This window comes from Balaenoptera physalus (genome assembly GCF_965194825.1).
Source record: "Balaenoptera physalus genome assembly, chromosome: 13".
NCBI lineage: Eukaryota > Metazoa > Chordata > Mammalia > Artiodactyla > Balaenopteridae > Balaenoptera > Balaenoptera physalus.
Genome location: NC_138892.1, coordinates 80,861,339 through 80,876,410, shown reverse-complemented (window position 1 = coordinate 80,876,410; position 15,072 = coordinate 80,861,339). Strand labels below are relative to the sequence as shown.

The window sequence follows — 15,072 nt, the reverse complement described above, 5'->3', positions numbered from 1 at the left end:
AGTATGAGTGTGTTTCATGTTTGGTAATTGCAATCATTGTTGCTTTTGTTGTGGTCATCCATGTACAATGCTTGGTGTCAGTCTATTTATCTCTTGTAATAATAAAATACAGTGTGTGTGTGTGAAAAAACAAAACCAAACAAAACAAAACTATACATGTTTAATCAAGAACATAAATGAATGCCAAAAATCCTTATTGCTGTTTCTCTTAAAAGACCCTACCACAAAGCTGACCTTATTAGTATAATAAATTCTGGGCTCACCAACAGGAAAGTCTGAAATGATCCTGTTGTAATTAAGAGTTCAGCATTTTAAAAGTCATAGTTTTCTCCCTTAGATACATACATATCTAAGGACATCTCTGCCTGCCTCCTGCTCCCCACTACCTGCAACTCCCACCTGACATCTGCCTTCCAATAATAGCAGGAAGAGCCTCTAGAAAGCTTTTGTCTATGCCTGTCAACAGTAGGCTGCTCAACATCACCAATTAATATTTATTAACTCCTACCCAATGGCAGACTTTATGTCCTCCCAGAATTTATGCTGGCTCTACCTCATCTACTTTTTATATTACAGTTTGGCAGAGAAGGAGAGACAAGAGCATTTTATCTACCTGCCAACTTGCATGGCCTAAGCATTGGTCTAAGACTGGTACCACATTTACTCACTTAACTTTCCTATTCCTCTTGAATCCCCTCCACCCACAATTAAAAAGAGAGGCCATAAAGCCAACTCAGGAAGAAATTAAGATAACAGAATACTGTATTTCCCAGGGCATTTGTGAGACAGGGACTGAAGCTGGGTACTGAGAGAGAATACAAAGTGGCATATACACTTAGGATTTGTTTTTCTCACAAATTTGGTGCTCAAATACCTCTGATTCAGTGGAAGGACTATACCCCTATTGCTTGCTATTCCAGTGACTCCCAGCAGGTGTCAAGTTGCTTTGCCATCATTCATTCTTCAGTAAGTTACTCTAACTCGCTATCATCCAGGAAAGGAGAAACAGAGAGGGGACAGAAAGAGAAGGGATCTTCATTTTCTTCCTATTTATGCCCCCACCGCCCAGTCAGTTAATTCTTACCTCTTAAATTTACTGCTTCATCTGCATGAAGGACAGAGGAAGCACAGATATACAGGACAGTCCACTTTATGAAAAAAGCAAACAAGGTGGTCTTGCCAGAATTACATGGTGATATCACCTCCCCTGATATTAATGACTGAAATAATAGTCTGTATGGTTAAAGCTTAGTAGTTAGTCAACCATACTTGTATTTGGCCCATCAATTAGAACACTCTAGGCCTAATGTAGTCTTTTGGGCTTAAACAGTTTACTTTGTGTACGAGTAACTGATTTTTTAAATAACCAAATTTCCACCATAGCTTACATCTAGCTGCCATTAGACAGAGCAATGCTGGGTCTAGTGCTTCGTGGGGACTAGAATTCTGGCTGATGAGAAGGTCTTTTCCTGATCAAACTGGCATTTGGGGTTAGTCATGAGCAGTGTCCCTCCGCCACAGGGGTTTTGCAACACAATGACTTCATGGGTCACACCTCATCTTAAGAGGCCCTGGAGGGGGACAGACAGAATAAAACTCCAAAAACTCCTAAGGTGGTTGAAAACAATTGAAAGGCAGGTCTGAGGTTGAGTTTTGGTTACTAAGCTACAAAAGAAAGCTAAAAAGAAAAGAAAGAAAAGAAAAAAACAAGCTTCCTGTCCTAAATAAGCAAACAAATTAACAGTCTCTGCCTGTCAGAGGCTTAAAAATGTGAAGCATAATGATATTTTCTCTCTTTAAAAAGGATCACACAGAGCACTCAAAGGAAAAGTACACCTTACAATAAAAACCAGAGAGGATTAGTTTGAACAAAGGGAGTGGAATTTTCCTCCAACAGTCAATGTCCTTTGTAGCCTGTCATGCTGTATTATTTCTACAGAAGTATAAGGTTTGGGGAGTTTTAGTATAATTTTTGAATTTTTAATGTAGGATATTGTACAGAAATGTCATGCTTGCCAAATTTCTGTATGGTACAAAGCTAAGGAAGAGCTTAAATGTTCACTAGAGATTCGGGATTGTACTTATACACACACACCCTCACACACATACATACAAAATCAATAAATGACCAATTACAAATTGGGAAAATGTGCATGCCAATATAGAACAAAGGGTTAAATACCATTAATATACAGAGTTCTTATAAATCATTAAAAATTCAATTACTAGTAGAAAAATTAACCCAAAGCTAAAAGAGTCTAATATACATAGGAATGCAGGCTCTCTAGTAACTAAAGAAATGCAAATTCAACAACTACATATCATTTTCTGTGGCTATAGAAGACAAAACCAGACAAATGAGCGGAAATTCTGAGGAAGGAGATTTTGGCTCAGTGAAAGTATAAACTTCTAAGAGAGCTTTGAAGAAAACAGAAAGATCTGCTTATAAGATCCAGCACTATCACTGGAGCCAATAAAAAAAATGAGCTCATCCTTTATCAAAATATCGACAAGGGGGTTTAATCTTAAAACTAGAGTGTTCGAAGAGACTAGCAGTCACCAAATGAGCCCAGTGACAAATTAGAATCACATATTCCTGGGCCACACCACAAATTTACTAGGCCTGACTCCCAGGATGAATTCCAGGAATTTATACTTTAAATATGATTCCAATTTCTCACATTGGGAAATCAATGGTTTAGATGACCCTAAATAGATGTCCCTTTCAATGATTAGATTCTATATTCCCTGATACTGTATTATATTTAGGGTTTGGATTTTCATTTGTTTCACCTTTAACTTCCGGTCAATTTAATCATAGTGCCTAAATTTCTATTATTATAGTTCTTTGTTGTAGCTGTTCTGTCTGTAATTTTCTATCACTAAGCTCTCATTCTAGCCAAAAAGAAGGGGAACTGGATTCTGGTAAGGGATATACTTTGAATAATTAGCAATTATAAGAAAGATAATGATAACTGCATTATCCAGAAACTTATTGCCAATTGATAGCTACAAAATGCAGCTACCTAGTAAAGGGATTTAATAGATATTGAAACCCATGTTTTATTAATATTGCTCTTTAGGACTGGAAATATAGCTATTTAAATCTGTATAATGTTTAGTAGCAAAACTTGTAAATTTTGAGATTAAATCTTCAAGGCGGAGCAGGAGGAGGAGAAGTGGTTCTTTTTAAACTTGTTTTTCAAAATTATCACAGAGCAGGAGGAATATACGTTTTTGCAATTTCCCTTGTATGGATCTACTCCTCCTTTCACCTAACTTCTGTAAGTCTTACATGGAATATCACATGATAGCAAAGGCCATTTATTCAAAACTATAAATAAACCCAAGGTACCTTGTTGCACCATTACAAATGCAGAATAAAATAATTATACATTTAAAGAACGTGCATAATGAATATTTTATATAGTAAAATGTTTTTGTATTTTATGAAAATACAGAAATCTAATTAAATATTTTCATAAAATTTGCAGAGATCAATATGCATTTTCAACATATTTCATTGACAATCATCCCCTGACTCTTCCTTATGCAATTTGCAGAAGAGGGACAATACCCTACTTCATTCTTATCATGACCTGTTTTAACCCAAGGCAGAGCCCTACTCACTCCAGTTAAGTGCTCATTATTCAGTGACCTTAAAGATGAACTTTTGAGACTAGTATGTACTGTTTTCATTTCAACTAAATACACTACCACACTCACTTGGTAAGGGAGGGGGAACACACTCATGGGAGGAAAGTCTTTGATCCTGAAGTCTTTTCTTCAGAAGAGGGAAGAGCTTCCCTCCTAGGCTGGTACTGAACATGCCAGAAAAGTTAAGTGAGTTGACTTTCTTTCCCAGCAAACAAAGCTCTGGTGCTGAACTTCTCATGCATATATAGAAAAAGATGGTTTATTTTTTTATATCCTGGCCAGAAAAGTCAGGGTCTTATCTGAAAACACACCTGATTCTCTCATTTGTGTGTAATCTAGATATTCCCAGGTCATAAAACTCTTTTTTTATATTTGGTCAGGCATCCACAGCTGTTGAGAGACTTATATGAGTACCACAGTTGTTACTGCAATAACATACTGGCACAAAATAAGTGGCAACTTAATATGAAAGGACACAAAGGTAGTTCAGAGAAGCCCCTTCCTTCAAAACTCTGCAGAGAGGAAAGGAGGGGCCTGAGAGTAAAGTACAGAAGGATGGTATTTGAAAATGCTTCAGAGAGAGAAGTGATACTTGAGTAGCTATTGAAGAATGAGACGGTTTATACCAGGTGGTCTAGGTATGAAAAAGGATTCCACTCCAAGACAACAGCAGAAGCAAAGGTATCGAGACAGATGAGACATGGAACAGAGCAGCAAATTCTTTAGGATTTCGGAGCCTGGGCTAAAAGGGTATGAAAAGAGACACTGCTGCCAATGGTCACCAGGCTCACATCATAAAATCTTTGTGTGAGATGCTACAGAGTACAGACTTCAACATAGGTAATGGAGAAAATAAAGGGACAATATTTTTATTTTAGAAAGAAATCACTAGAAGCAGAGTTGTGGACAGACTGGGAATGCGCAATACTGAATCATAGAGGCCAGGCACAAGGTTACTGCAAGAGTAGACCAGAGAGATGAAGAGGGTTTGAATCCAGGCAGTGGCAAGAGGAGAGAGAGGAAGGGCCGAAAAGGAGCAAGGGAGAGCTCTCTGATCCAAGATCTCAAAGACAAAGCCCATTCCCAAAGAAGTGTAAAAATGAGTCACTCTTTGCCCCCAAAACAGTAGGTGGGAGCCACTTTGATATACCAAAACACCCAGATAATACTGGGTTCAAATCTGGCCTTGTTCTTTGCTAGCTGTGCAACCTTGGGCAACTCACTTAACCCCCTGAGCCTCACACTGGTCATATGTAAAAAGTCAATAATACCATACCTTATGGAGCCATCAGGAAGAACAGAGATAAAAAATGGAAAGTCCAAGCTTATGACTAGCATGTAATAGAGGCTCAATAAAAAGATGTTTACAAAATAGACAAGAAAAGATTCACATATATGGTTACTCGCTTTGTGGTTTTTTTTTTTTTTTAAATTGGGGTATAGTTGTTTTACAATGTTGTGTTAGTTTCTACTGTATCGCTTTGTGTTTCTAAACAAAGATATAAACATGTCTAAATTAGTCAACAATTTATTTTTGAGGCCAAAAAAGCACTTATTTAGCACTCCTATTAATAGAGCTAAAGGAAGTTATTTAGTAGGATTTGTATCAAACATTCAACTATCAACTCAATTCAATTAATATGTAATGAACACCTTCTGGTAGGGATGTTTAGCTTATACTAGAAATCCTGGGAACTGCACAATCAAACTCCATTTATCAGCTCTGTAGATTATCTAAAGAAGACTGAATGGTTTCTGTGGCATCAATACCACAGAACATTCTCTGTCCTTAGTTTCCTTCTTCCTACACAAAAGAAGAGGAAGTTCATAAACAATGGATTATTTCCTTGACACACAGCCACACATCCTCCCAAGCTTTCTGACTACCACGCACCTTAACCTCGATCACTCTATTACCCAAGTTTCCTCTGAATGACCAGCAGCTTCTTTGCTTTGCTAGTGATTTTCACTTTGCTGGGAATAACTTTCATTCTCCTTCAAAACACTAGTCCAAAGCCTAACCCTCTTTTAAGGTCCATGGTGAAATATATCTCCTTCATGAAGTCTTTTCTGAGTGTAAAACAGAATAATCTGTTTGATTCTCTTTCGTGATTTATAACTGTTTTTTAATAAAGAAAATGTTAGGCTCTAAACATGAGGTTTGGTTGCTGTTTTTTTGTTTTTGTTTTTTTTTTAATGCCAACCATCACATAATTGTTTACGTTTTAGTAGATGGAAAATAAAATTCACAATCTCTCTAGACTGTGATTCACCCTGGTTGGCACTTGAAGGCTGCCCTCTAAATGTTGGCTGAATGAATGAATGAATGAATAAGTGATATCACTCTTAATTTCTGTAGGTATTTTAATGTAAGTAGTGGATATGAAAGGAAATCTCTCATGGGACATGACAGCATGCTGGCAGAAGGGTAGTACGGTGCAACCCTTCATATAGTTTTATAAAATTAAAATATATTGAGATAGAAAAATGTGATATTTTGAGATATAAATGGATAGAGAGGATATAATGACAACATTTTTATAGAAAAAAAGAATACTGTTGTATAATAAAGGATGGCAAAAGTGCAACGTATATTCAGTTCAACTTAAACAATATTTATAGAGTACCTCTTTTAAATAAGTATGAAGACTGTCAACTATTATCATTAAAAAAAACTTTTATATGATATATTAGAAAGGGTTAACTTCTTTGGACCTTAGTTTCCTCATCTGTAAAACTAAGATTTAATATCCAATAATACCTAAAAATACCTCAAAACCTAAGGTTTTTGTGAGAATAAATTAAAAATGTCTACTACCTGGGACACTGAAGATACTTAAAAGTTTCCCCAAGGCAATGCTACTGATGATTACACTCAGTGATGTTTCTTGCACTCTTTGTAATGTGTTCATGGAGCTTTAGCAGAGAGCTGATGAACCATTTTCATTTCATTTTCAATGAACTATTTTCTCTTCTATCATACGTACTATTCATTTAAATGAAACTAGGCCTCCTTTCTCCATGCTTCAAGAATTACCAAAACCATTAGTTTAGTTCTATCTGATTATTTTAGTTTTCCAATCCATGCACAGAAGGGAGATATTTATTTTTCCAAATCAGTATTTGAGTAGAAATATAAAATGGAGAACTGAAAAACATATCCAGTCATGCTTTTTTCTTTTTTGGGGGTGTAGAGGGACAGGTAAGCTAGGAAGCTCGTATTGAGAGAGGTCCAGGTGATGGAAGCTGCATAGAATTTCTAATTAAAAATATTAACCAAAAGCCTCAGAATAATTTCCCCTTCAGAAAAAAGGAATTCAAACTTGACTCGAATCTGGGGTCTAAGCCAGCAGTAATAATGTTCCTTGAAAGCCCTCTCAGATAACAATGAGCCCATCAATCATTTGTTCCAGGAAACTTCAGAAAAAACAGATGATATTAACACATCTGGCTGGGGTGCACTGCGCTACCACCTGTAATAGTCAGTAAGCACTACCTGTTATTTGTTTCTTAGTCTCCAAGTCTCTGGTTTGCTTCAGCACCTGGAGCAGCCGCGGTACTCCATTGAGTTCAGCTACCTCCAATTTGTTGTCATTATCTTCAAACACCAAGTTTCTCAAGGACCCACACACAGCTCGCTGGATATCTTCATTCTGAATTTTTAGGAGCTGTAGAAGCTTGGGGATGCCATGAAGCTGATTAACCTGGGGAAGAAGTAGATGCATATTTCAGATATTTATTAATTTTGATGTGGCATTAAAAATCTTCAACGTAATATGAATGAACAGATGAAGTTCACTGACTTTGTTGATAACTTCCACCAATCAATGTGTGGCACAACCTGGGACTCCAGTGTTCAATATACCCCTGCTCTAAGGCAGTATCTCTCATCAAGGAGCTTAGAATAAATCTGTGAAATTAAGACTGAAACCTATGAAAAAATTAAAGGGCAAAGTTAAGTGATAAAGGGTGAATAAGTGATAAGTGGATAGAAAGAGTTGAATAATAAAAGCCTTAATCATAATGAAGATGAAGAGAACTGGGAATCAGAGAAATAAAGTTTTATGGAAGAATACTACATTACATGAATTTTTTTCCAGGACAGAACTATACAGTCAATATAATATTTTATTTATTTATTTATTTTTGGCTGGATTGGGTCTTTGTTGCTGCGCATAGGCTTTCTCTAGTTGCAGCGAGCAGGGGCTATTCTTCGTTGCAGTGCATGAACTTCCAATTGCGGTGGCTTCTCTTATTGCAGAGCATAGGCTCTAGTCACGCGGGCTTCAGTAGTTGCAGCACATGGGCTCAGCAGTTGTGGCTCGTGGGCTCTAGAGTGCAGGCTCAGTAATTGTGGCACACGGGTTTAGTTGCTCCACGGCATATGGGATCATCCCAGACCAGGGCTCGAACCCGTGTCCCCTGCATTGGCAGGTGGATTCTTAACCACTGTGCCACCAGGGAAGTCCTATACAGTCAATATAAATAATAGAAATCACTCCCATCAGTAGTAGAAGTAAAAATTCATTTACCATGGCAACTGTAGTAGCAATGCAAAACTAACCTTAAATTCAAGCTATTTTTTTTTTTATCGAGGTATAAATGACATATAACTTATTAGTTTCAGGTGCAGAACATAATGATTCGTTATCTGTATATATCGTAAAATGATCATAATAAGTCTATTTAACATCCATCACCACACATAGTTAATTTTTTTTCTTGTGATAAGAACTCTTAAGATCTATTCTCTTAGCAACTTTTTACAGTCACCATGCTGTACATTACATTCCCATGACTTATTTATTTTATAATTGGAAGAGTGCAAGCTATTTTTATGATCAATTGCTTTCAGTATTTAAAAACATAGAAATAAATTATGTAAGCATTTTAGGTAAATAACATAACTTTACACTTTTTTAATGTGTTACTTTAAAAATATTTCTTCCATACACATACGCAAGAAAGGGCATGATATTGGAGAAAGAACCAGAGGGTCAGAACTAGGAATAAAAAAGAAAAATAGAAGGTTTTGATTCTGAAACCTAAGGCTGTTTAAGAAGAGGCCAAATAATGAGTCTGAATAAAGTGACTTTGTGTTTTAGGCTGCAAATATTATCTAAAGAAATCAGGAGGAGGATGCAGCATTGCTGAAGAGAAATGTTAAGTTGCAGACTGAGGGCTTTCTTTCTCAGAGGGTTCCACTAGCATCTGATTAAAATTTTAAGTTGGTAAGAGCTTTTGGTAAAGATCTCAGTCATTTTCACCATCTTAATGCAGAAATTTTTAGGAATTAAGTTGCTGTGAATGAACATAAGTTTCCCATTCAGATGATGTTCATCACTTATGAATGATGCCCTAACTGCACAACAGTTCCCACTCAGGAGAGAGCTGCACACCTGGTCCAGTGGCACATTTCAAATTTTCTATGTCTCTCATAGACAGACAAATGGAATTTAAGACATTGTCTTCCAATCTTACATCTTCCTTTGTTAGGACTGGGGAGTAGACTAGCAAGTCAGGAATAAAAGTCAAGGTTGTAAAATAATCTAGTAAAAATAATAAACAAAATAATAACCACAATAATAACAAAATAACAACTCTTCCTCCCACTTCTATCATTAGGAGGTATTGGTATAGTGTTAAGAATTTTATATACATTCTCTAATCAATAACTTGCAAGAACCTGAAGAGGAAAGTACTCTTTTGGTCCCTTTAAGGCTTCAGTGGCAGCAGTAAGGAAGAATACTTCCACTTTTGGCTCCCTTCAGAGGAGACATTTGCAGAACAGGAGACAACTGGGAGACTGGCTATCCCAATTTTGTTGGGCTATGTCTAAAGCCATTCTAATGTATTTGTATGAAAATGCTAACAATGATAGCTACCAATAAGATCTGGTCCAGCAGATCATCTATTTGATCACTTCATCTATTCCTATTATTACACTTCCTTAAAAGCAGAAAGGCACAACTTATTTGAAAACAGCCTGTAACTCATGTGTTTCACTAATTCTGTCAATTTCTATTTCATAGTTAGGTTTTATGATGGTTGAATTCGTATGCTCTACACTTCATAAATGGCAGCTAGATGACAGAAATATTTTATTACTTAATTTACAACTAATAAGTTGCCTTCTTCAAAATATGATGTGAAATGGCCTCCTGGCTAAATTGCATTTCCAGCTGTGATGATAGCGTGAGTGAGAAGTGGCTAGTGGAAGCCTCCACTGCCCTGCCTGGGTGGCATGAATGGTTGTCTTCTGCAAACAGCCCTCTAACCCATTCCCTTACCCTGTCACCTTTATCCCCTTGGCTTTCAGCACTTGCTCCAGTCTGGAAAGAAGGAACTGCAGACACCTGATACTCAGATAAATGCTGATATCCAGCTATAGCTCTGCTCACTGTAGAATGTGACCCCCTAGTATCTGGCACCTACCTCATATTTAAAAATAGATTTTAGTTACCTTTATCCATTTTATCAAATAGATATATATCATATCAAATACAAGAAGTTGATAATATTCTGCTCATTGCCTATAACTAAGGCAGTTGGTAGTGACTCCTATTCACATTAGGTCCAACGTTAAATGCACTGTTCTTGCCCCTCTGAATTCAGGGAAACAGGTGGGACCAGAGAGGTTGCATATGTTTGTTATACTGAATCCTCAGGGGATTTGTTCCCCCTTTGGGAAAGGAAACAACCAGACTAACACGAACATCTCAGAACTTTAAAAAAGCTTCATTTGAGATGGTTTCTAAATATGTGAAAGGGGAAAATCGTATATTAGAATTTTAACTTTCTCCTTGACTGTTCTGATTCTTTTCCCTGCCAACTCTAAAAGAATTAAATGATGAGGGTTTCTGGTGGCAAATAAGTTGAGGGAACAAACTCTGTTGGCTCCCTCATGCCTGGTGCCTTTGCTCTCAGTTCCTTTCCTATCTGGAATGCTCTGCTCACTCTGCTTTTCTTCTGGCAAAGTCCTACTCATCCTGCATAAGCCAGCTCAAATGTCACCTCCTCTGTGAAGTGTCACCTTCTTTCTCTCCCTTCCCTCCCATTAGAATTAATCACTCCTTGCAAATTGGTATAACCTTTCAGGAAGGCAATTGTCAATATGTGTCAAAAACTTCAAACATATTCACTTTTAGTAAACTTCATTAGGAAATAATTTGAAATGCAGACACAAACTAACATGATAATAGTAACTACATTATTTATAATATGGAAAAATAAGAAACCATAAATGTCCAAAGATGGGGGAAGACTGGTTAATGATTAATTGTCACATATCCATATACTGAGGTGTCCACAGGAGAGGCACAGCAATGTTTGAACTGACATTTTATTTGTCATATAGTTCCCTCATCAGTCAAATGGGGATTGTGCAAGATTAGCAGTGTGCTAGGCCCTGAGTAGTTACTCCACACATGATAGCTACTACCATTAATACGCCACCATTAAAATGAAGTTTACAAAATATATATAAATATATATATATATATATATATATATATATATATATATATATATATATTTTTTTTTTTTTGGCCATGCAGTGGCACGACCAGGAATCAAACCCATGCCCCTGCAGTGGAAGCATGGAGTCCTAACCACTGGACCACCAGGGAGTTCCATTTACAAAATATTTTTAATGTTATGAGAAAATGCTTGAGGCAATGTTATTGAAAAAGTTGAATAAAATATCTAATGCATTTCTGCTCACAGACATAAAGAAGGGAATGAAACTAGGGGGTTTGGGAGAAATGGTGGGGTTATAATGTATGAATGGGGCATGCCACTTTGTATTTTTTTAAACAACAAGCATGTATTTAGGCATGCTTTTTAAAAACAAAACATCCCCATAAACAAAGCTACATATTCAATTTGATGACAGCTATGTACATGTACACATTAAAAAAATCAGAGAGGAAAACCAAATGATAACAATAGAGGGACTGTGGGCTTTTTTCCTGTTTTCTTTCTTAATTTCTCAAATTTCTTATAATGAGTTTGTATTAGTTTTACAATAAGATTTTGCAAGACAGTTATGGCAGTCACTGCTTCGGTGATGAGATTTGAAGCAGGCATGGAAACAAAACCAGCTTAAGAAGGGTCTTGCAGATTAAATTAAGGGATTTGTCCTTTATACTGCAGGCAAGCAGGGCAGATATTGGAAAGGTCTTGCTGGATGCTGTGAAGAGACTGGGATTAGGAGTGGATAAGAATGGAGGCAGAGAGATTAATTAGGAGGCAGCTGGATTAAAAGGATGATGGTGACAGGGATCAGCATCTTGATTAGGGAGAGCAAGATGTAGGCAGATTCAGGACACTTTTTAAAAAAATATATTTATTTATTTATTTTCTTTTCTTTATTTATTTTTTGGCTGTGTTGGGTCTTAGTTGTGGCACGCGGGATCTTCGTTGAGGCATGTGGGATCTTGTGTTGTGGTGTTCTGGCTCTTCGTTGTGGTGCACGGGCTTCTCTTTAGTTGTGGCATGCAGGTTTTCTCTTCTCCAGTTGCGGCACGCGGGCTCCAGAGCACATGGGCTCTGTAATTTGTGGCACGCGGACTCTCTCGTTGAGGCGCAGGAGCTCAGTAGTTGTGGCATGCGGGCTTAGTTGCCCCGTGGCATGTGGGATCTTAGTGCCCCAACCAGGGATTGAACCCGTGTCCCCTGCATTGAAAGGCAGATTCTTTACCACTGGACCACCAGGGAAGTCCCCAGGACACTTTTAAGAGCAGCATTAATAGGACTTGAAGACTGCATGAACATGAGAAGTAAGGAAGAAAGAAGGTTCAAAGTCTCTGTTCCTATTTTGGTGTCAAACTACCTGGATGAACTACCACTCACAGAGGAGTGAGTTATTATTTCAGGGCAAGCATTGTATGATTATCTGATTGCATTCTCACAACAACTCTTTGTAGTAGGACTATTAGTTCCAGTTTAAAGGAAAGCTGAGGTTTAGAGTGGTAAAATATCTTGCCCAAGGTCACCCAGGTAATTAGGTTGCTGGGATTCACACCCAGCCCCTGGCTACTCTTGAGAGTCAGTGCTTAAACCACCACATACCCTACCTGCCAACCCAGCAGAAAGAACAAGTTTAGAAGGAGAACTGACTGAACAGTAGAGAAAAAACAGCAATGAAGATAATGTGTTCATTTTTAGATAAGTTGATATTGAGTTCAGTGGGATGTCTAACAAATAGACGGACATGTGGTTTGGAACCCAGGGAAAGATAAGGTCTGGAGATGCTGTGTCATTAGCACTCAGATCACACATTAGTGGAAGCCAGAGGAGTAGATGAGGTGGGTCAGGAGATGGTGTCAAATAAGAAAAGTCCCAGGAAAGCATCTAGGGAACATAAACATTTAAGGTACAGGTTGCAGACAATTTTTTTTTTTTTAACAGAAGAAACCTGAAGGAGTCAGAGAAATGGAAAAAGAGCCAGGAGACTCGGGGCCAAAAGAAGAAAGTTTCAAAAAGGAATGAGGGATTGACAGTGTTAAATGCTGAGTCTTAATCAAATAAAATAATAACTGAAAAGTTGACACTGAAGTTTATGATTTAAAATTTTGATCTTTATATTCAAACTGTAACTGTTTTTTGTAAATAACATTAAAAAACTATAGTACCATTCTTAATATTAATGGGGTTTTGTTAATGCCCTTGGGTTATATTTTCATTTCTTAGATTTTCTACCAAGCATATACATGTAGAGGTTTCATACAGTTTTCATGTTTCGTTACTTTAAAAACCAGTCTTTGTTCTAGCTTTATTACAATGAATAAGAGCTAAGAAGGCAAGCATAGGTTTAATCCTATATGCAAGCAAAATGATATTTACAATCAAATTAGTAATTTAAGAGATAGTGGAAATCTAGCCCAACTTGGGTAACAAGAGAAAATTTCATGTAATTCCACATTATAAAATGAAAGCATGTATAAAAATGCTGAGTTTTCAAAATTGGGAATAAAAAAAGATTTGTGTATAAAGAAGGTTTATTACTAGCTAAATGTATTATTTTTTAAAATGCTTACTTATTTTTTCCATGGAATAAACATAGGCAAAGGGTCAGTGAGAAATACCCAAGACTTACATAACTTTTAAAAGTAAAAATAGATGGGATAGGTCTTTTGAAGCAATACATAAAATACAGATATCATGAAGAAAAATATTGACAAATTTACTTCATAAGAATTTAAAATTAGGGACTTCCCTGGTGGCACAGTGGTTAAGAATCCACCTGCCAGTGCAGGGGACACGGGCTCCAGTCCTGGTCTGGGAGGATCCCACATGCTGCGGAGCAACTAGGCCCGTGTGCCACAACTACTGAGCCAGTGCTCTAGAGCCCGCGAGCCACAACTACTGAGCCCATGTGCCACAACTACTGAAGCCCGCACGCCTAGAGCCTGTGCTCCGCAACAAGAGAAGCCATGGCGATGAGAAGCCGGCACACCACAACGAAGAGTGGCCCCCACTCGCCGCAACTAGAGAAAGCCTGCACTCAGCAACAAAGACCCAACGCAGCCAAAAATAAATAAATTAATTAATTAAAAAAAAAAGAATTTAAAATCATGCACAATCAAAGATATCATAAGCAAAGTTAGGAAACAACACTGTCACATATGTAGCAATGGATTAACATGCATAATAGGTAAAGAACTCCTACAAATAATTAAGAAACAGACACACGTCTTGGGACTTCCCTGGCACAGCGGGTAAGACTCTGCGCTCCCAATGCAGGGGGCCCAGGTTCGATCCCTGGTCAGGGAACTGGATCCCACATGCATGCCGCAACTAAGAGTTTGCATGCCACAACTAAGGAGCCAGCAAGCTGCAACTAAGGAGCCCGAGAGCTGCAACTGGGGAGCCTGCTTGCCACAACTAAGACTCAGTGCAACCAAAATAAATGAATAAATAAATAAATAAAATATTAAAAAAAAAGAAACAGACACACATCTTAGAAAAAATAGCCAATGAATTAAAAAATGACAATTGACTGAATAAATACAAAGTCAAAAAAATATCAAAAAATGCTCATCTTCATGAATAATTAATGAAATGCAAGTGAAAAAAAAATCAGTGGAAGCTTAGTTGTCTGACTTACTAACTGATCTGCAGGATTAATCACATTCTCTTTTCCCTCTGTGACATCCACAGATTTTGAGTACTATCAAAGCTGTAGGTTAGTATACGTTGGCCTTTGCATTCTTATTTCTTCTAGTTTACCAAGAATAACTTAGGTTTCTTACTCAATGCATTTATGTCAGTTATACTTGTTATTGTAATTATGTAATTTATTTACCTATTCTGAAAAAGCTCTGTGTATCTGAAAACTAACTTGAATGCTTTAGAAAGACCAGAGAAAGGTGAAGAGCTTTAAAAAGCTCTGTAATTGGTTGTGGAAGAAAT

General features: G+C 37.3%; 1 protein-coding gene across 2 annotated transcripts in view; it reads right to left on the bottom strand.

Annotated features, from left to right (window-relative positions):
* Nucleotides 1-15,072, bottom strand: part of PKP2 (plakophilin 2) — a 103,132-nt gene that overhangs the window by 55,257 nt on the left and 32,803 nt on the right. For both annotated transcript variants that reach the window (XM_082419722.1, XM_082419721.1), the window contains exon 5: nucleotides 7,154-7,361. In XM_082419722.1, the coding sequence (XP_082275848.1) occupies nucleotides 7,154-7,361 (208 nt within the window). The remainder of the gene's footprint in view (nucleotides 1-7,153; nucleotides 7,362-15,072) is intronic.